Source organism: Nannobrachium achirus, assembly GCF_963921795.1.
Source record: "Nannobrachium achirus genome assembly, chromosome: 15".
In the NCBI taxonomy this organism is placed as follows: domain Eukaryota; kingdom Metazoa; phylum Chordata; class Actinopteri; order Myctophiformes; family Myctophidae; genus Nannobrachium; species Nannobrachium achirus.
In genome coordinates, this window is record NC_137822.1 from 31563499 (window position 1) to 31584683 (window position 21185).

Consider the following 21185-nt stretch of genomic DNA (forward strand, 5'->3'; position numbering starts at 1 on the left):
GGACTAACTTCGGGACAAACGCATGTATCACTGGATTATTGGACCTTTTATTTACCCTTTTTTTTAATATAATAGTAGTTATCAAGTAAGTGTGTCAACAGTCAAAACTGAACTAGTTTGAGAAACGTGTCTATGGCAGGCTGTCCTGTGCACAGACATGTTGTGACATGTCCTGACTAGAACAAAATGTGGACGATATGAGAAGATGTAATGTAATGTCACCTCAATTCAATATCATCATTCCACGGAGATAAAAGCCCGTTTTGGACACATCCCCGGACGCACCTTGTCATCAACAGATGGATTCTACATTCCCACATCAGCTCTTCCCGACCTATTTCAACTCCGGGCCGCCGACTGGAGTGTTCAAACACACCGCGACTGGATGGGGGCAATACGAGCACGCTGTTGGCGTGTGCACTCAGGTAACGATTTTTACATGAGATGAATCACACACTGAGCTGCTGTAAGTAACGCTCATAACTCCTGATAACAATGAATGACACTGTTGTTACACTCACTGTAATTACTTAGCAGTTGCACAATACACCCACTCAGACCCGGGGACCCCTAGCAGCAGGGGTACTTGAGGGTGTTCCATTCCAGGGGGTCCCTATCCACTCATCCCACTCCCAAGCTACATTTTTGGTAGTTGGGAAACGAAATGGACCTTTACAGGTCTGTAGCTCTGGTCCATCGCTTTCACAATGCGGGAGGTGAAAGCGATGGACCAGAGCTAACAGGTCTGTAACTCTGTACACTTAAGTGATAAATTATGAATTACTATCAAACTTACATGGGGGTCCTTGAAATTAAAAGGTTAGAGAACTACTCATGTAAACAGACACACTATCCATCCAGATAACAACAAACACCCTCAGTCAGCCCAGGTACTAACAACACAACCTTTAACTCTGAGAGTAGAAAAATTGATACTACAATACAGGACAGGTCCAGTGGATACATTGTTACAAACTGTATGTAACGCAACACATATCTTTATGTGATGATTTTTTTTCTCCCACTGGACTGCATGTTAACATCCATCCATCCATCCATCCATCCATCTTCAACCGTTTATCCGGAATCGGGTTGCGGGGGTAACAGTTCCAAAAGAGATTTCTAGTTTCCCTCTCCTGAGCAATATTATCCACTTCCCCCTTGGGGATCCCCAGGCGTTCCCAGGCCAGCGTGGAAATGTAATCCCTCCAAGTGACTGAACTTCTCACCCTATCTTTAAGGGAGATGCCCCACACATGATGACAAACATGAATTGAATACAATGCCATTACCATGTTGGTATGCAATATTTATTATTTAGGTCTCTGTTACTCTTGTCTGATGCTATTAAGAACAACAGTGGTGTATTGTTAGTATTTCAGGGTTTGCTCTTGTCTTTGCAGGATGGGTCCAGTCAACTTGCTGACTGGAAGTTTACGACCAGCCATCAGTTCAGAGGAGAAACATGGCTCCCAACAGAGCCTGTAGCAGTGCCTCTAATGTCTCCTAAAACCGGTATTATTATTATTTTATGACAGGAATGTTGAGTGATTTTGTATGTCGTACTTTTGTTCCTCACATTTGCACTGTTACTGTGTCCCTATAAATCCAGTTGTTTTAACCCCATTTTATTTATTTGTTGAGTCCTCATTGCAATCTAATGCTTGACAATATACTGTTTGGTCAGTGTGATAGATGTGAGCAGGCATTGACACTAGTAAGGCTTGCCCACCTGCCCCCGGCAGGTAAACAAAACTTTCGGGCAGGTGGAAGTTTGCTTTCAGGTTGCCTGACCGGGCAAGTGCTCATTTCAGAGGGGACGCAACCGTCTGCAAATGTAAAATAAGAGCACTGCTGACCTATAATGTGCTGTTTTTACACTTATACTTGTTTTTACACTTCTCTGAAACCTTAGTGTCAACCCCTGTGTGAGCTATGATATAGGGCTGGGAAGTTAACCGGAAATGTGTCGGAAGCGATATTTAATTGATTAGCCTGTTAACCACTTAACCTGATATTATACTTACTTGGCTTCTTCTTGTTGCATGCCAGCTCACTCATATCCAATTTCCCACAGGTTTGACATGCCCTTCAGTTTCCCCAGGAGACATGGACTTCGTACACCACGTGAGTTCATTCATTCAGTACTTCTGAAAGGAACACAGACCAGGGCAGGAAACCAAATTTTTACCCATATAATCCATTTTCCATCCATAACAAACGTATTATGTATCATGTCCTAATTCTACAGGCAGAGCTACATTCTATGTAAGGAAGAACCTGTTAAACTAGTAGCCAAATTTCTTATTTATTTTTTCTCTCTACATAACCTGTAGCAGTGCTGCAGCTGCTGCTCTGCAAAAGCTGCACAGAATTTATCTTTTGTCTGTGACTTGCCCTGTATTGGTAGTGATCATATCTGCTCTGGTACTGTACATACAGTAATAAGTATGAGTGATGATATCTGGTCAGATCAGATATAAATGCTTGTAAGTAAAGTACAGACATAGGGTACGGGCAGAAAGTCAGCATCAAGCAGCAGAACTCTCATCCACTCCCATGTGAAGGGGGAAAAAAACGAAAAGTCTCTACCGAAGCGTCAGTGGGCTGCAGCTGATGCGCAAGAGAGGCAGACAATTCTCTCTCTCACTAGTCATGTCACAAGTGTTGTATCATGTGATGTAGTTCTGGATATCCACACACAGCAAACTACTTCTCCAACTGGGTCCTGCATTGGAAGTCACTCGGTTATGTAGGCTGTACTGTATATTGCAATGACAATAATATTGTGCTGCCAGCGTACAGTTGCCAAGTGACTGATGAGCTCAGGAAAAGCTATGTCAGTTGACCAGGAGTTTAGGACAAAAGGGATTTGTATAAATAGGTTTCTATTGTATGTACACATTTCTCACATGTTGAACTCCTTGAGTTGAATTTGAACATCAGAGATGTTGTGTGTCACCCTACCTATTGTTCTGTGGAGCACTTTCTGGCCTGTCAAGTTTATTATTACATGCTTTTTAGATGCAGAACTTTTACTTGGAAAACTATGAGGATGCGTTTTACTCCACCAGCCAGGTGTTGGGAGAGCACTTATTCTTCCGCAAGAAAAGAAATCAGGTAAGAAATGGTAACAACATTTTAAAAATAAGGCTGTTGTAGAACATCTAAGCACTTCACCGATTTTCAAACTTATCTCTATCTGAGTTTAGGAAAACTGTGAAATTGACTGAAAGATCAGTTTCCCCTCTATCTTCCTCTAAACATACAGTATATTGACAATTGTGGTGGACATGAAAACTATAGGTTAGTTTAGCTTAAATCTCTATTCTCCACCGGTCTCTCTCTGTATTGTAGTAGTCAGTGGGCAGATTTTCTGCGCACAAATAAAGTATGTGCCTTGGAGTCCCAAAAAAACGTAGAATAAATTCCTTACCAATACATTTCTTCCCCAATGTGTTTGTAAAGGTGTCTAGAAACACATCTCACAAAGATTGAAATTCAGTTTCCCTAGGGGAATCAGTGACAGCTGCTTAAAGTTGGGATACCATTAACTTCACTATACAGGAACAAAATACAAAAAAGAAACTGCTTTAAGTAGCATTGTGAGGAGTCAAACTTTCTTTTTTTTTTTTTTTTACAATATGTTTATTTTGTTTTTTTCTCGTTTTTTTTTAAAGACAACATATACAATACAACAAAAGACCACACTCAAATCTCAGTGTGAGGAGTCAAACTATGGTGTTTTCATGATTTTTAATCCATTGCAAGCATTTGTTTGCAATGGAAAAACACTCCTTTGGCTAAAAAAAGAAAAAGGTTTGTGATGACCTGGAAAAGTGGCTATGGACGTTTTTAGGTGCTGCTGACATGCATTTGAACTTTGCACTGAACTAACTTCACACTTGCACTTGATCTGGGTGCCCTCCTCTGCAGACAAGACAGTGACAGCTATTTGTAGAACAAATATATTTTCCAGTCATGTTAGACATGTATATGTAAAATTAAAGTTTTAGTCTGCAAGTTACAAAAAAACTGTTTCTGATCAGGAGAGGTAAACAAATATTTAACATTTAATAGTATTAGTATGTGACAAAAACACCTTCAATATTGGTGCCCACTTTGTGTACAGTACCTTGAAGGTTTGGACAAAATGTAAATACAATATAAATAGGCAGATTAAAATCAGAATAGTAATTGCAATAGCAGCTGTACAGATAAATATGTAATTGTATATTCTATATTCTGTGTGTGTGTGTGTGTGTGTGTGTGTGTGCGCGCGTGGTGATATTGGAGATACGGATACAAGTTCAAAGGGAATAAAAATAGAGCAATAGAAATGCAGTATAATCTTTACAGACCTTAAAACTTTAATTCTGTACAATGTGCCCCCATTTTAAAGACTCATGCCTGAGGATAGAATGTGTCCCTAGCTCCGGTTCCATTTGCCAGACAGTAACAAGTCTATTGACCATAAATAGCTGGACTCCAGCGTTAGAAACATACTAGTCTACATTCATGCTGGCCAGCTAGCCTAACAGAAAACAGCTGACTGCAGTGTTGAGTTACTACACAGTAAAATCCACAGTGTTAACCACTTAAACCCTATATCAGGGGTCTTCAACGGGATGTCCGGGACCCCTAGGGGGTCCTCAGAGTTACTACAGGGGGTCCTCCAAATCTTTGAGTGATAGAAAGTTTTTTTCTCCTTTTTTATATTAACCACTTGTCCATATTCTGAGAACTTTAGCCAAAAATAGCACATCTACAAGCTCACAACGCCTCGCAGAAAGAGCTTTGGTGTAGAAGGGAAAAAGAGCAGACTAAGTACCGAGTGAAAGGTCAAGTTTATTAAGTATTGACGGTTCACGTGGTTAAATATCTGAAAACACAAATTGAGATGAATCCAAAATACACTGTTGATCGTGATATCAAACAATGAAACTATACGGAATCTATGAAAAGGGGAATCTACGGGGAATCTACGGGGAATCTACAGAATCTATGAACTAAGGGGTCCTTGGCCTGAAAACGTTGAAGACCCCTGCCCTATATACTTAGTTAGTCCCCCAGGGCTCGATGCTTGGTATGCTTCTCTCTCTGGTGTTTTAGGCGAGCATGTAGATAGCCAGAAATACCCGATATACTGTACAAGCTAATTTGTGACGATTCGATTTTTGTGGAGCAAATATGAGCGTACCAAATGCAAGTATAGAGGGTTTAACTCATCCTGTGCCGATCCCGAACTAGTTCGGCTTTATTTCAATCCAATACAATTTTTTTTTATTAATTCACTTACCCCGAGCTGCTTGTAGAGTCGTGGGTGGTCCTGGCTCGCTAGCCAGCTAGCCATTCTACTCTGACAAAATGGGAATAGCCATTCTGTTAGCATTATCATCCGGGACCTTTCCATGACGTGCATGAACGTGAGCACGTGAGGTCCTGGAAGGTGAGGTCCTGGAAGCTAAAGCGCTCGCCTATGAGAGATACCCTGGCATTCTATGGCCCCTAGAGGGCGCTGGCACTAAATGAGTTAAGTGATACTGGAACTGCAGCTCAACAAAAGCAAATTCATCTGATCCTAGTGTATAACAGTGGACAATTTCACAATAAAAGTAAATCTTCTCGATACAATTATTGTGTTAGTTACGAGCTCATCCCATCCCTAGCTTATGATACCTAAAATAATGAATATATCTGTTTTCACTTTCAGGGCTCAAGAATTGGAAGAGCTGCAAAAAATGCAAGCGCAAAAGAAAAAAAAATAATAATCAACATGTGGAGGACCAACCGTTTCATGGAAAGACTGCCATATAAGATGTAATAAGCATTATTGTAATTTTTTGGATAGAATCAATGTCATTATGAATGAATGAGTGTGCCATGTGAACAGATCTTTAGTTATATGAAGATGTCTTCTTGTGATTATTGATCTAGTTTCTAGTTTGGTGAATGTTGTGAATTTCTAGTTCTGCATCTTAAACTTTTATTTGTCAATCCCTTGTCCCCCCACCACCCTCCTTCCAGATGTGAACGCGGTCACCTTAACAACTCTGTGATCGGCTACAGCAACTTGCTGTACGACGTCGTCCCCGACGTCCCAGTAGATCTGCTGGCCAGCCTAGTTGAAGAGGAGCTCAACCAGCACAGGGACAAACTGCAGTTGAACGAGCAAACCATAGGGGGCGCCCTAGCGTACATCCCCTTCACACAGGGCAGCACAGGAGGCTCCCAACATGGCTGTCTTGTCTACCCCGGGAAAGAAGCCTTCAGCCTGCTCAGTATCCTTTGATTCATTTTTCAAGGAGCCACAAACGGATACCGGTTGAATTCTTTTTTTCTTGGCTCCTAGAGCCGGTCCTCATGTATGTGTTAAAGCAGTGGTTCTCAAAACATTTTCATGTCAAGTACCCTCAAATTGATATGACGCGTTGTGAGCTTGTAGATGGATTTTTGAATAGGGCTCAAGAGGGTAAAACCTATGATCTTAATAGTGAATCTTAGACATTCTCTAAATTCAAATTCTTAAAATGTTCCTTATTTTGCTGGGGACCTCCCGAGAGCCCTCATGTTAAAGTATAACATTGGTGTTTTTTATTTTAGTCCATACATCATGAAAATGATGAACGCTGCGAGCATACAAAACAATACTTAACAATGGCACTGACAGATAAAAGTCACGCAACAAGTAGACATACTAATGTGTTGTCAGACTAGTGTCACTTTGCGTATTCAGTCACTTATTACATCCCTGTAACTTCACTGAATTGCAAGTTTGCACAATGGCTGGTCTAGCTCCTTGACGCAGTACCTCAGAGTTCCACAAGGTGGTGATGGAGTTCCAGGAAGGGAAGCCTTCCCATCTGGACACAAGAAGCAACAAACCACTCTGTTTCCAACTCAAAGGACCCATCAGACAGATCTCCTCCGCCTCCCTGCTGAACCAATGTGAGTGTAACCCAGCTCATATTGAATTGGTACAGCCTCTTGATTGTATCTCAGTTTGTCTTGTCTTGGAATTATAGCTGTATTAAAAATTGTATTTTTAGAAAATGCATGATGTTTCCATAGTTAACTCTTTTACTGCCATTTATATGATTTTATAAGAATCTAAGGATGTCTTATAACGCCATAAAAGTAGCTTACCTTTGCGATTTTATAAAAAATTATCCATCCATTATTTCCAACGGCAGTTTTTTGTTAAAGTGATCCCTGATTTGTAAGCCATGTAGGCCTTAATCTATCTATAAATGCGACAAATCTCTGTCTGTTTGTTTGTTTGTAAGCCGCGTATCTCGAGAACCGTTCGTCCCACCGGCTTCAGATTCGGCACGCGCGTTCCCCGCCGCCGCGCGGAGTGCAGTGCCGGGCCTCGACCCGACCCGACTCGCGGTTTTCCGAAACCGGCGCGAAACGTTCGGAATCTCCTTATGCGGAGCTGATTGTTGACATCAGGCTGTTCCGGAGGAAATCGGCGCAAGCGCTGAGTCATTGTGACATCACTTCATAAAAGGCTCTGACATCACGTACGCCACATGAGTCAACACAAAATCTCTGTGAATGTGTATGTATGTATGTAATCCGCGTATCTCGAGAACCCTTCTTCCCACCGGCACGCGCGTTCTCCAGATATGGGCATAAAGTCTGACATCAGAGTTTTCTGCAACCGGTACTGTGTGTGCAGAGATCTTCATATATGGGCATAAGTGGACAAAGACAAACAGATGGTCAAAACGTGTCCTATGACAACAGGTATATTGGGGTTTGCATTAAAGGGTGGGGCATTCATGGGGTTTGCATTAAAGGGTGGGGCATTCATTCCCTATTTCAAATTCGGCACGTGCGTTCCCCACCGCAGCAGGTAGTGCAGTGCTCGGCCTCGACCCGACCCGACCCGATACACGATTTTCTGGAACCAGCACGAAAGGTTCGGATTCTGATGTCTGACATCAGGATTTTCCGGAACTGGCACTGTGTCTGCATAGATCTCCATATATGGGCATAAAATGGATGCAGACAGACAAATACAGATATCTCCATATATGGGCATAAATGGACACAGGCAAACAGATGGTCAAAGATCTCCATATATGGGCATAAAGTGGACGCAGACAGACAGATACAGATATCTCCATATATGGGCATAAATGGACACAGGCAAACAGATGGTCAAAACGGGTCCTATGACAACAGGTATAATGGGGTTTGCATTAAGTTTGTCTCCTCCTCCATCTGTTTGTCTGTGTCCCTTTATTCCCATTATGGAGATCTCTGTATCTGTCTGTGCCTCCGACTGTGTTGCAGACACAGTGCCGGTTCCCCCTTTAATGCAAACCCCATTATACCTGTTGTCATAGGACCCGTTTTGACCATCTGTTTGAAAAAGCGACAGAAATCTCATATATGGGCATAAAATGGACGCAGATAAACAGATATCTCCATATATGGCATATATGGGCATACAATGGATGCAGAATCACAAAGATCTCCATATACGGGCATAAAAGGGACACAGACAGACAGATACAGAGATCTCCATATATGGGCATAAAATGGATGCAGATAGACAGATATCTCCATATATGGGCATATATGGGCATAAAATGGACCCAGAACTATAACTGCAGTGATCTCCATATATGGACATAAAATGGACACCGACAGACAGACAGATACAGATATCTCCATATATGGGCATAAATGGACACAGGCAGACAAATGGTCAAAACGGGTCCTATGAAAACAGGTATAATGGGGTTTGCATTAAAGGGCGGGGCATTCATTCCCTATTTACATTGTTCCGAGTTGGCCAGGTCGCCGACTAGACGCTGGGCCGCCCGAGCTTCTAGTATGTTATAATAACCCTCTTTAACTGAAATATACCTTTTAAAACACTTGGAATATATTCCTTTGAGAGAAAAAAAGGTATATGTTCAACCCCTGGGGGGAGCCATTGCACTGTTCGTCGCATGCAGTGATGACGTAGGCAATGCATTTTGGCTGGTCGGGCCCATTTAAAATGGCGGTGTAAACAGGTTTTAGATGTTGAATTAAACACTTACAGGCACGGCAAAACATCCTACTTGATATGAACAGAACAGAAAAGCACCACACTACTAACTACAGTTAATCTGAGCTTCAAGACAATGTTTTAAATATTGTAAAGAGAACGTTGTTTTGACGTTCCATATTAAACCTATGGGCCCGACCATCCAAAATGCATTGCCTACGTCATCACTGCATGCGACGAACAGTGCAATGGCTCCCCCCAGGGGTTGAACATATACCTTTTTTTCTCTCAAAGGAATATATTCCAAGTGTTTTAAAAGGTATATTTCGGTTAAAGAGGGTTATTATAACATATTAAGGCCTACATGGCTTACAAATCAGGGATCACTTTAATGACCAGCGTATCCCTCATCGTGTTGTGAAAAAAGAAAAAAAAGTCGAACGGGCGCTGCCGTTCCAATGAACGAGGCTGAAGTTTGTACCTCGGTTGCACCAGTTGTAGATATAGAAATACAGATCTACAATATAGAAATACAGATCTAAACTAGATCCAGGCATAGAAAACCACCAGAAAAGTGATCCCGCCACCATTGTTGTTTATGTGCGCTCCAGATTTGAGACTAGCGTCACAGGAGCTGCTGCTACTGTACACACATGCGCTACCCCTCATCTGCTAACAGTGCTCAGACGGGGAAAAGAACAAACACTCGTTATGGCGCGGAGGATAAAATAACTAGCGTTCGTTGTGTAATCGTGTTAAATAATCGTGATCTCAATATAGATTAAAATCCTTGTGATTATAGTTTTGGCCATTCTCAAGCAGCTCAGAAGGAGAAGATGCATTCATATACTGTACATCCAGGCTAACTTACTGTTAAAAGTTAAATAGTAAAACATTTAAACACAATCACATTCATTATCACTGCCTCCACATGAACAGTTTATGTAGCCTTACTTGCCTATAATGGATATAAAAATGGGATGTTTGCAACCAGCCCTGGTGTTGCCATTGTTACCATTTTGATTATTGAAAAAATAAATGAGAGGTTTTCACTAAATACTTTGTTACTCTTACTCAAGTAATAATTTGGATAACTATGTTTTATTTCTGCTTGATTCTTATTATTCTAAAGTAACAATACTTGAACTTGAGTGCGGTTTTCGGGCTACTAGCTACTAGCTACCTCTGGTTGCTCCCTAGGTGAAATAACAGCATGCCTGGTTCGGGGTTTTGTCTTTGATGCAGGTTGTGTTGGTGTGCGGTCAGACTACCTGTGTGGGGTGTGGAGACTGGATGAGACCATGACACCACGTCTACTGAAGGTGGTGGAGACCCGAGAGCCTGCTTCCTGCATCAACGTCAGGTAGGACTGCTTGGACTGTATAGAGGTGGACTGATGGGTAGATAGTATTATGGATAGATTGATTGTTTTATGATTAGATAGATAGATAGATTGGATTAGATGGAAGTATGGAGTAGGGTTGTGCGATATATCGGCGGCCGATTAATTATCGGCAATTATCGTCTGTTTTTTAATTAATCGGTATCGGCGCGATATTCAAAAAGCTCCGATTATTTCAGCCGATTATTGATTGATTGCTTCTGTGTCAAAATTCTGTGCTTCTGTGCACTAAAATGTAAATGTTAACACAAATCTTTGCCAAATTAGCCAACAACTACCAACAATAGAAAAGGATTTATTGTGGGATCGATAAGGAACCCATGTTTAATCATTAAACATGGGTACAAAATCTCCCCTGAGATATTTTTGTCCTTTTGTGCCTTTTTGTTAATGATAAATTGTTCTTAAAATCTGACTTTCCTAGACCTGCAGATACCCTGTTACATGTATTTTTCAGAATTGGCAAAATTATTATTATTATTAAATACATCGGCCATAACACCAATTAATTATATCGGATATCTTTATCGTCCAGAATTTCACAGAATTGACACAGATCAGTTTTGTATATTTTGATTGGTGTGCACACAGACATAATATTTCTGCTATGAATGAATTTATCAGTTAATTAACCATTGTGGTGTGTTTATTTTGTCAGTCCCCATGTCCTAGGTGAGGTTCTGGTGGCAAGTCAGAGTGGAGCAGCTCATCTCTGGACTGTCGGCAAAGGGTGAGGAGGGCTAATAACTTAATATTTATGGCAATACTTCTCAAAGACAATGAATGAAAGAAATGTTAAAGCTGCTATTCATAGTCTCCACATTTTGCATACTACATTTTAGCTTAAAAAGCTCTCAGTGCACCTTTAAAATCTATTCTCCATTGTGAAACTTCATGTGGGAAAATGGGAAAATATCGTGAATATGTAGAGTGATTCTAGTCGAGACAGAAATTGTGATTATGCATCAACACATCTTTTGCAATGGAGACGGGATGCTGAGAAGGCAACATTTATTGAATATATGAAAAACATACATGTTATGTTATGTTATGTTTTATTTATTTGACATGGACATTGGACGAACCAGATGCATTGATATAAATGATTATAGCACAAGTGCTAATTCTCATCACCTGTCCACAGGAGGCCTTTCTATATTAGTCAAATCTAACAGTCAAGTACAATAAACATTAATACTAATCTAAAACCCAATCAAGTAAAAAATCTAATACTAATCTAAAACCCAGTCAGGTACAAACAATTATAATATGTGTTTACTAATAAGAACTAACGAATGTTAGACATACAATGTTTCCGCCCGACAGCGACATTATCCATGGCTAACTATTAGTCATGCCCAAAGTGCTCAATAGGCGATGTGCTCTGTCCCGTCAGGGTGCAGAAAGTCAGAGAGGAGGACAGCAACATGTACTTCAACGCCCAGTCTCCATGGCGATGGTGTGATTTCTCAGGCCACCCCAGGGTGATGGTGTACGCGGACAGGACCGGAGCGGAGCTCACAGACATCAGGGTAAGACGACATGGGGGCAGTTGTGTGGCTACAGGAGTGCGTTTTTGGCCATAAGGTTCCCAGGTCGATCCCCTGGAATTGGCAGGAAAAATGTGTGGATGTGAAAATTAACGAGCAACACGCACCCCTCCCTCAATTCCAGAGTTTCCGTTAGCCGGCATTTATTGGACATTACGGTTTCAGATACTGGCTGAAAAGTATTATTATTATTAGGCTATTACCATCAAAACAATGGGTTGCTGTGATTAAACTGAGTAAAAACAAGACCAGTTACAGGGTTAAATGGTTTAGTCAAAGGCTGTGTTACTTGTTGGATATGGCTACATACAGTATTGAGACACACAAAGTAGCACACATTAGACTCAAAAAGAAATTTGACTGTGTTCACATGCTCAAATAAATCGAATGTTCTCAGTCATGTTTTTCTTACCCTCATTAAGACCAAAATCCAGCTTTGGAAATCAGATACAATTACCATTTCAATATACAGAGAGAGTTTTGGGTTCAGCATATTTTATGTAAACTAGGTTATTATTTCAGTACTTGTCTGTGCTCCCTTTGTCTCCCGCATTGTAAAAAGTGATAGAACAAGGCTAGTTATACTTTGTATTGTCTAGGCCAGTGTTTCTCAAACTTTTACATTTCAAGGTCTACCCTTAACTCTTGACAGTCTACCCGTGGAACGGGTCCATTTGGTTCCATTTGTACACTGTCAGAGTTATAGACTTGTAAGAGTCAATTTAGACCCCCCTAAAGGAACCTTATAGAGTCCCTGATATCCACTTTGAGAACCACTGGTCTAGGCCCCTGTGTGATTTAATATGTTTATTTTTCTTCCTCTTGTTTTAAGTTGGTTTGAATGAAAAACTTCTCATTTGCTCTATCTCTGTCTGTCTGTCCATCCTCCCTGCAGACTAGCCCCTGGTCCAGTCACACTCTGTTCCGTGTGGGTCAGGGTCCAGACTGTAAGAGTGGGGAGAGGGTCATCAACACCAAGTACCTGGGAGACGCGCATACCTTCCATCACCTCGTCACCACACAGGTACATGCACACACACGCACATAACACCTTTTCCACTGCCTCTCTCTGCCACCATCTCTCTCGTGGTTTCTCCTCTACCAGCATCTTCTACTCACTCCAATTGGGCAATTCTTGCTATTCCTATGTGTCATTATTTCGACTAAGGGTTAGGTTTAGGCATAGTTTTACTTAGGTTTGGGTTAGGTTAGGCATAGTGGTTAACATTCACCAGGTTAGCATTCACCAGCGTCGGCAGGTTAGCATTTCACCAGGTTAACATTCACCCGCGTCGAACAAATCGAACAAATGTTATGTTGCACGCTCGACACGCTCCCCTCCAATTCACCTCCTACAACCCCCATCGTTCTCCTTCTCACATATCACTCCTCGTCTGCTCTCAACCTTCTTGCTCTCTCTCGCACCGTCTTCCCCTCCCTTTTCCTTCTCCCTGTTTGGGTAGAGGGGGAAAAGAAGGGGTCCTTGGCCTGAAAACGTTGAAGACCCCTGCCCTTCTTCTCCTGTACCTATCTTCCCCCCTCACCTTTCCCTCTTGACCCTCACTCTCTCTCTCTCTCTCTCCCTCTAGTTCTCAGCTTACATCCTGGATGAGCGTGTCCCTGGCGTGCCCATGTTGAAGTGGGAACACATGATGGAGTACCCACCCGTGTTTGGTCATGTCCTCCCAGGCTCCGCCTCTTCCTCTGTGGTGGGAGGTGCCAGCACCACCAAGGTTGTGCTGGGTTCCCAGACCTCGCAGGACCTCACCCTGCTCCAGTATTCAGGTAGAAGGTTACTGTAGATGTGTTATAACATCTACCGTCCATGACACTGTCCTAGTGAATTAATGAATGTGGTTTTCAGAGGCGGAGCGACTGACTTGAACCAATACTATAACACAAGGGTCTTCAACAGGGGGTCCGGTCCTCCAAATCTTTGTGTGATAGAAACTTTTTTCTCCTTTTTTATATTAACCACTTGAACCCTATTGTCCTTATTCTGAGAACTGCGAGGCGTTGTGAGCTTGTAGATCTGCTATTTTTGGCAAAGGTGGTTTGGTGTAGAGGGGAAAAAGAGCAGACTAAGTACAGAGTGAAAGGTGATGTTTATTAAGTATTGACGGTTTTATCTGAACAAATTGACATGACTCAAAAAAAAAAACTCTGTCGAGGTGCCAACTTGCACCTGTGTACTTGTGGCCATGTATGGCCTACTTGTGCGCCGGCAGAATACACCTTGTCATTTACATCAGGGCGCACTTGTTGATGGTGATGTCACCAAGAATGCTGGTTCCTCATTGGCTGTTGAAGGTGACATCACCAGGAATGCTGATCCTTGATTGGCTACGGGCGTAAACACAAACAGAGGATGCGACAGAAGGCAGTATTAAGTAAATATTACATGGTTATCAAGAAACACCATTTTTATTCGAAACAAGCTCTGATTGTTCCCTGTGACTAAAGGCATCAACCTATATGAAAGAGGCATTAACTGTATGAATAGTTTGGATGTGAAATACTAGCTGGTGAGACCTTTAGTCTTTAATATGCAACCCCCAACCCTTTTTATATACCGTAATATAAAAAGAACCCTTCTTATGCAGGTCTGGAAAGTGTGAAAATGAATTGCAAAAGTATGCACGGAAAACTATTATGCAGCTTAAGAATAAATAAGTACTATACCGTCGCTGCCGGGCAGAAACCTTGTATCTCCTTATTTCAACTTTTATGTTTTTTTCATAAATGAATGCCCTACTTCATCATTCAATAGTGTCACATGAAAGTAGTGAAAATAGCAGATCTACAACTCACAACATGCCGCGTCAAGCTTGTAGCTCTCCAATGTTCACTATTTTATATTATTTTCTTTTGGACATGCATGGATTCTACCCGACAGCGACAATATATTGTATAACAAAAAGCTTAAATTATTATGATAGAGATGACGATACTTGCTCAAATGGTTCATCTCCGGGCTATAACTAGTTAGACTGAAATCTTCTTGCCTCATTTAATCATCAATCATTCAACGTGTGACTCTGAAAGCAACATATTGACATATGTCACTAAGCTCAGACCGAAGCTCAGAATCGGGTGCGACTGCATTCTTAACCCAATTAAGAATGTTGTGACGTGACATTTATTTAAGATTTATTTCTGTTTGCGATGGGGAAAGGGAGTGTGGAGTGAGGGAAGGATGGATGGATAGTCAGAGAGAGAGAGAGAGAGAGAGAGATGGAGGTAGATGAAATTGAAATAAATGGACGCATAGATGGGTACAAAAATAGATTGACTAACTGGGCACACAGTCAACTTTATGTTCCCAAACTTCCCACTATATCCCAGTATGGCTGATCTACCTCCCCAGTGCTTTCCCATTATATCTACAGCATGTCCCCGTTATGTCACCTTCCTATATGTACATTTTCATAACGTCCCCCAGTGCACCCGGCACTGCTCAGACAAAAATGACATGCAAGAAGGACTGGTTCACACATTCGTGACACATTGACATATATCACAGCACTGGGTCGACTTCCAGGCTGTTACGTAACCACTGAAACTGATCTAACTTCAGGCGGTGGGACTGATGGTATGGTATTTAAACATGTTTCACATGCTTGAAATGCAAGGGGGGAGCGGGGAGAACGAGTGGTGAAGAGACAAACAGTGGTGGGAAAAGTACTCACATTTTTTACTCAAGTAAAAGTATCAACACTGCAATGTGGAAACATTTGGTACATACCAAATGTACTGAAAGTACCAAAAGTAGAATGTACCATTTCACAAGTTTTTAAATGTGTAAAATGTATAAAACCCTTTTGAAAATAGCAGATCTACAAGATCGGCTATTCTCAAATGGCTGAAATGTATATAGGACTGAAGTGGTTAATGTATGTTTCGTATAATTGTAGAGGAGTAAGAAGTTCAATATTTGCCTCTGAGATGTAGCGGAGTAAAAGTATAAACAATTGGAAATACTCCAGCAAAGTAAAAGGACCAAAGAAATTTAAGTACAATACTTGTGTCATCTACCCGCTGGAGACGAGTAGATGGCCTAGTATACTTGTGAGCAGTACATACACTGTGTGCACGTGTGTTTACCGTCTGGACAAATAACGTAAATAATGTCAAATGTATTCAACAATGCATTATTATTATTATGTATTACTATTATTAGTTTGAACCAATAACCACTAGAACCCCATCCATATTCTGCGGGGAACACAGACCAAAAATAGCAGATTTTCACATGTTAGCTTGTCAATCAGCTATTTTTGGTGAAGATATTTTGTGTAGATAGAAAAACATCTGTACATTTGTAACTCAGACTAGAGGATACATTGTTTTACAAGTTAGGGTTGGGGTTAGGGATATAAATGGAAGTAACATGATGTGGAATAAATAAAACATAGAGATTTTTTTTTAAATAAACAATGGCATAAAAAGGCAAGAAAGAAAACAATGGACTCATAAGACCTTCAAAATTGCATAACCATTCTACCGTTTAGTCAGGTCATATCAAGTCACCTTTATTTGTAGAGCACATTTTAAAACAAAAAGTGCTTTCCATTCAAAACAACAACATGTAGAGTAGACCTCAAAATTGGAGATCACTTTAGTCAATCAGTAACAGAACCTCCCGACCTTGTACCATATACTGATTTGCAGAGCAGGGCTACATAATCCACTGGCCACAGAGTATATAATGCAGTGTACTAGTTCAAATACATTAAGTAATAGCTCTTCCAAGCTCGGCCGATGTGTTGGTTTGGACGATATATTGGTCACTCACTATACAACCCTTTCTTCTTCTTTTATTGTTTTCCCAATGTGTCAAAATGTGACATGTTGTGTGCTTGTTGATCGTTTATGTTTGTATTTTATATTTACTTATTTGCTTGCTCATTACTGTATATTGTTCTTTTTTTTCTTGCGCAAAATGTCGGTCAAAACATCAGTAATCAGTCGTCTAGGACTCCCTAAAATCGTGATAGTCATCTGACCCAAATGTCTGGCATCGGTCGGGCCCTATAGCTCTCCATAGGATATAAGAACAAGTAATAACCTCTTGGCGCGCCAGGGCCTAAAGCTGCCTGAGGTGTACCTTTTACAACCTCAATCAATCATCCATAAGTCTACCCCTACCTCCCCTCTTCTTCTTTCTGATATAACTTATGACTATTTTAAGGTATTTCTGTGTTGTCTAGACAGGACAGTGGAGTGAGAGAGAAGAAGAGTGATTTGTGACAGGCACCTACAGTAGGCCGGAATAAAAACCAGGACACCCTTTATATTTGTGTTTAGGTGGTTGGTGCCTTAAGTTCATTGACACTTTGTTAGAGGTCTGGGTTGTTTTAACTTGTGTAGTTATGTTGCTGTGATATAACTACAAACATTGGCAAGATATCTTCTCCATTGATTTAGAAATTGATAATCCCAAAAGGTTTCCTCATAGACTCTTTTTGCACTTAAATAAAGGCTAACAAATCAAATTCTGGCAATACGTAAGTTCACAAAACCCAGGCTAGTACACTAGTACACATTGTTATTTTGCCGTTTGTACCAGGAAGAAGTCCCAGATCTGGGTCTTCAACAGGAAGTTGACATTTATCTTAAAAAAATAAAAGAAAGAATAAAGAAAAAGAGAGAGCCTTTGTACTGGGTTTTGTGATATTATATATTGCATTTGTTTAGAGAAGTGGTTCTCAACCTTTTCAGGCCGCGACCCCCCCATCCTGATGAGCACCAAGAGTTGAGGCATTAAGTTTTGTATAACACAGTTCTATTGTGAAAATATCAGATCTACATGCTCACTTTAGAAATGTGCAGATACCCTCTATGCACTTAAACTTTATGTTGGTTTGTTTACTAGAAAACAATGTTGCACATAAAGCTAATCATCTGGGGACCCCCCAAAATAATTTCCCCGACCCACAGGTTGAGAACCACTGGTTTAGGGGCTAAAACAGTGACTTTGAGAGTTGTTTCGGTGTGCAATGTTTTCTGTATCTCTGTCTCTAAATTCTGAGGATTAAAACGCAATAAAAACGAATGACAAAATGTGTGTGTTGTAGGTGGCAGAGCTGAGGCCTGTGTTAGTGTGGGTCCTCCCCAGACGTTACTCAGACCCAGGGACAGTCTAACACATCTGCCTGTTCAGATCCCTCATCGCCTGCAGGCAGCCCTCACCAGAATATCACAGCCTGCTGCAGGTATGAATACTTATCCAATAGCTCCCTATTTACAACTTCACTGAAGTGTGTGTGTGTGTGTGTGTGTGTGTGTGTGTGTGTGTGTGTGTGTGTGTGTGTGTGTGTGTGTGTGTGTGTGTGTGTGTGTGTGTGTGTGTGTGTGTGTGTGTGTGTGTGTGTGTGTGTGTGTGTGTGTGTGCGCGCGCTCCCATTAGTTTCTCCATGGTTATTGTTGTTTATGGATGCTGTCATTAATACATACTGTAACTATTTACTAATGTATTAAGACTTCTGGGCAGGTGCATGAATGTGCATTGCTTTTTCCTCTGGCTGTAACGCACACTAACCCAGAAAGGTTATCTATTGCTAGGTCTGACATGTATCCAGAACAATGGTGGTGGTGATGGAGGTGGTGTGGATTCCATCTGGGTTCTTCAGCTGACCGAGGCGGGAGACATTTTCTACCAAGTCCTTGAAGAACAAGAACAACATGGGAACGACATGTCACGGCCATCACAGGAAGAGTCAGCACGGCCTCAATCAGGAGGAATAGACGAGTCTCCGCAAAAGCAACACCCACTGCCAGCATCTCAGACAGACACCACCGCGTTTCAGGGAAAGCAAACCGTCAAAGAAAGAAAACTACTGTTGCAGGACGGGAAGCCTAATTCTCAAATGCAACCGTTGGTAGCGGACACGTCTAGCGATGAGGATATAATTGGGCCATCTCAGTCTGAGAGTTTTGTGCCTGAAACTCAAGTGATGGAACACCCGCAGTTACCATCCCTCGCAATGGACATCAGCAGACAAGCGAGGGGAATGAGGAGAATGTCTGGGTCCTCCTCTGATGATTCACAGGCTGAAGGCCCTCGACGGCGCCTCCTGGCCAGCTTGGGCCTAGAGGTGGTCGTCAATGCAGAACGTGACGAACATGACGACTGTGACGAGAATCCTTTGGCAGCGTCTGCGTCGCAATCGACTGATAAAGACACTGATGTCGGAACACAGGAAACTGTCCTTTCCGTTCACCGTGCGGAGGAAAACACAGATGGTTTGAGTTGCATTGATGTTGAACGCACCGACCCACCAAGTTCGCCGGTAAAACTCGGCGATGGTGCCCTTGCTGCGTGGAAAAGATGGCTACAAACACTGATGATAAAGACTCGCGTGAAAAGGCAGCCGCAAAAGCAACCCCTGACAAAACATCCCCAGACCTACCAAACGGTGCCAACCAGAAAACTCCCACTTTCTCCGTGCCTCCACCCCAACCAGAGCAGAGATGCCATCGAGGAGCAGCGCTTGGCAGGCTTGAGGCAAGACATGAGGGCGTGCATGGCGAAGGGGTCGGTCTTGGTTAATGCCAGCACTACTGAGCTGGTACCCCTGCCCAACACGGTGGACACTACGGTGTGGATGGATGATCTCAGTGAGCGACTGACCGTCTCCTGGAAGGGGGAGGAGGAGTATAACAACTGGTGGCACGAGCACCTGGGAATGAACAAGGAGGCAAAAATGGATTCGCTGAGGAATAAAAGAAAGCGGCAGAAGGAGGAGAGGAGGAGGAGGAGGGCCGCCTCTGGTGCATCGGAATTCTCCGGGAGCTTCTCGAGTGCTTCCGGCTGGTCCTCCTCCACGACTGGGGTTGACGGTGGGTGGAGCGACGTTGACCTCGACAGCAGTGTTGGTGGATTCTTGTCCCAGCAGGAGTTTATGTCACAGTCCAGTACGTTGGCAGCACATCTTTCCGACACGTTGGCTGCCGTGTCAGAAAGGCAAGAAGCAGGTCAACAGCAGCAGCTGGATGCAGGGACCGCCCACGATGGCTCTCCTGACCGGCCCATGGAACGGTCAAGGCTTTCGTATCAGGAGAATGTGGACTCATTGGCTCCATCCCAGGTAGGATGAAACGCACAGACACACACATTCTTATCCCACTTCATTGCCACACAAGTATGCTCACCTGCCAGGTGATCATTTTTATTGTCATGTCATCCAATCCTGGCTACCTGATATTGCTAATACACAATCAATCTGTGATTCAATCAGCAGAAGCCTATCACCTACGAGTGCTTCTTTTACCATGTGCTATATAAAGGACGTATGCACGTACACATACCACACATACATGCACGTGATAATTACTGATTGACACTGGCATTGAAATATTTTTGATGATCAGATGGGTTGGTGATGAGCATTTTGGTGATGCTTATTTGTATGGCAGTCCAGGTGTACAGTATATACAATACATCCAATGTGTGCTGGGGAAATCTGATTGCTAAAACCACCTCAGGAAGTGGATACATTTTACCACATTAATAATAAAATGTAAAGTCAGTGCATCTCTCATCAGTCTCATGCAATAAATACACTACAGCTACTACATGAAAGGAAATAACACTGCAAATCAAATTAACCACTTGTACACCTAGATTAGAAAACGACTAAACCTGTCATTTAAACTAGCAGGGACTTGTTTTTTATTAATTAGATCAGTGATTCTCAACCTTTTTATCTTCAAGGACCTCCGGTTGATATGCATTAACCCCATTTAATATGATGTTTATCTCTGGAACCCCAATCTACACACTATAACATCCTCAGTGTTCTTTTAGAGCTACAGACCTGTAAATGTCCATTTGGTTCCTAACTATCTATCATTTAGCTGGTGACCCAACATGAGAATCACTGACTTAGATGACAGTTGGTACTGTATGGAACACAATGTGGCTTGCCTTCTTCCAAAAGGTTGTAGATTATGTACTTTTACATTTTGAGTAGGAAACCCATCCGATAGCAGTGTGTAAATGTGTAAATATTATAAACTGGCTAAATAATATCTGGACGCTACTTAAACGAGACTCATAGTATTGCCAGGTATAAATAGGGCTAATGTTCTTTTTTTAAATGTTTTTTACCAAGGAGGAATCCAGAGAGGCACAGAATGTTACTGTGGATGACGTTGGGACTACTGCCATCGATTCAGCAATCCCCGACCGGTCCGCCACTCCCGCTTCGGCTTCGCGGCC

The 21185-nt window shown here is 42.0% G+C and overlaps 1 protein-coding gene across 1 annotated transcript; it reads left to right on the forward strand.

Moving 5' to 3' along the window:
• Positions 1-299: 299 nt before the first annotated feature.
• taf1c (TATA-box binding protein associated factor, RNA polymerase I subunit C) lies at positions 300-19920 on the forward strand (the record flags this gene model as incomplete). The annotated part of the gene is made up of 11 exons (XM_080743551.1): positions 300-425; positions 1404-1501; positions 6028-6281; positions 6817-6948; positions 10256-10373; positions 11071-11142; positions 11809-11944; positions 12858-12986; positions 13552-13747; positions 18040-18177; positions 18527-19920. Coding segments are annotated over 11 exons (2793 nt in total), but the record flags the coding sequence as incomplete, so codon positions are not given.
• Positions 19921-21185: the final 1265 nt, after the last annotated feature.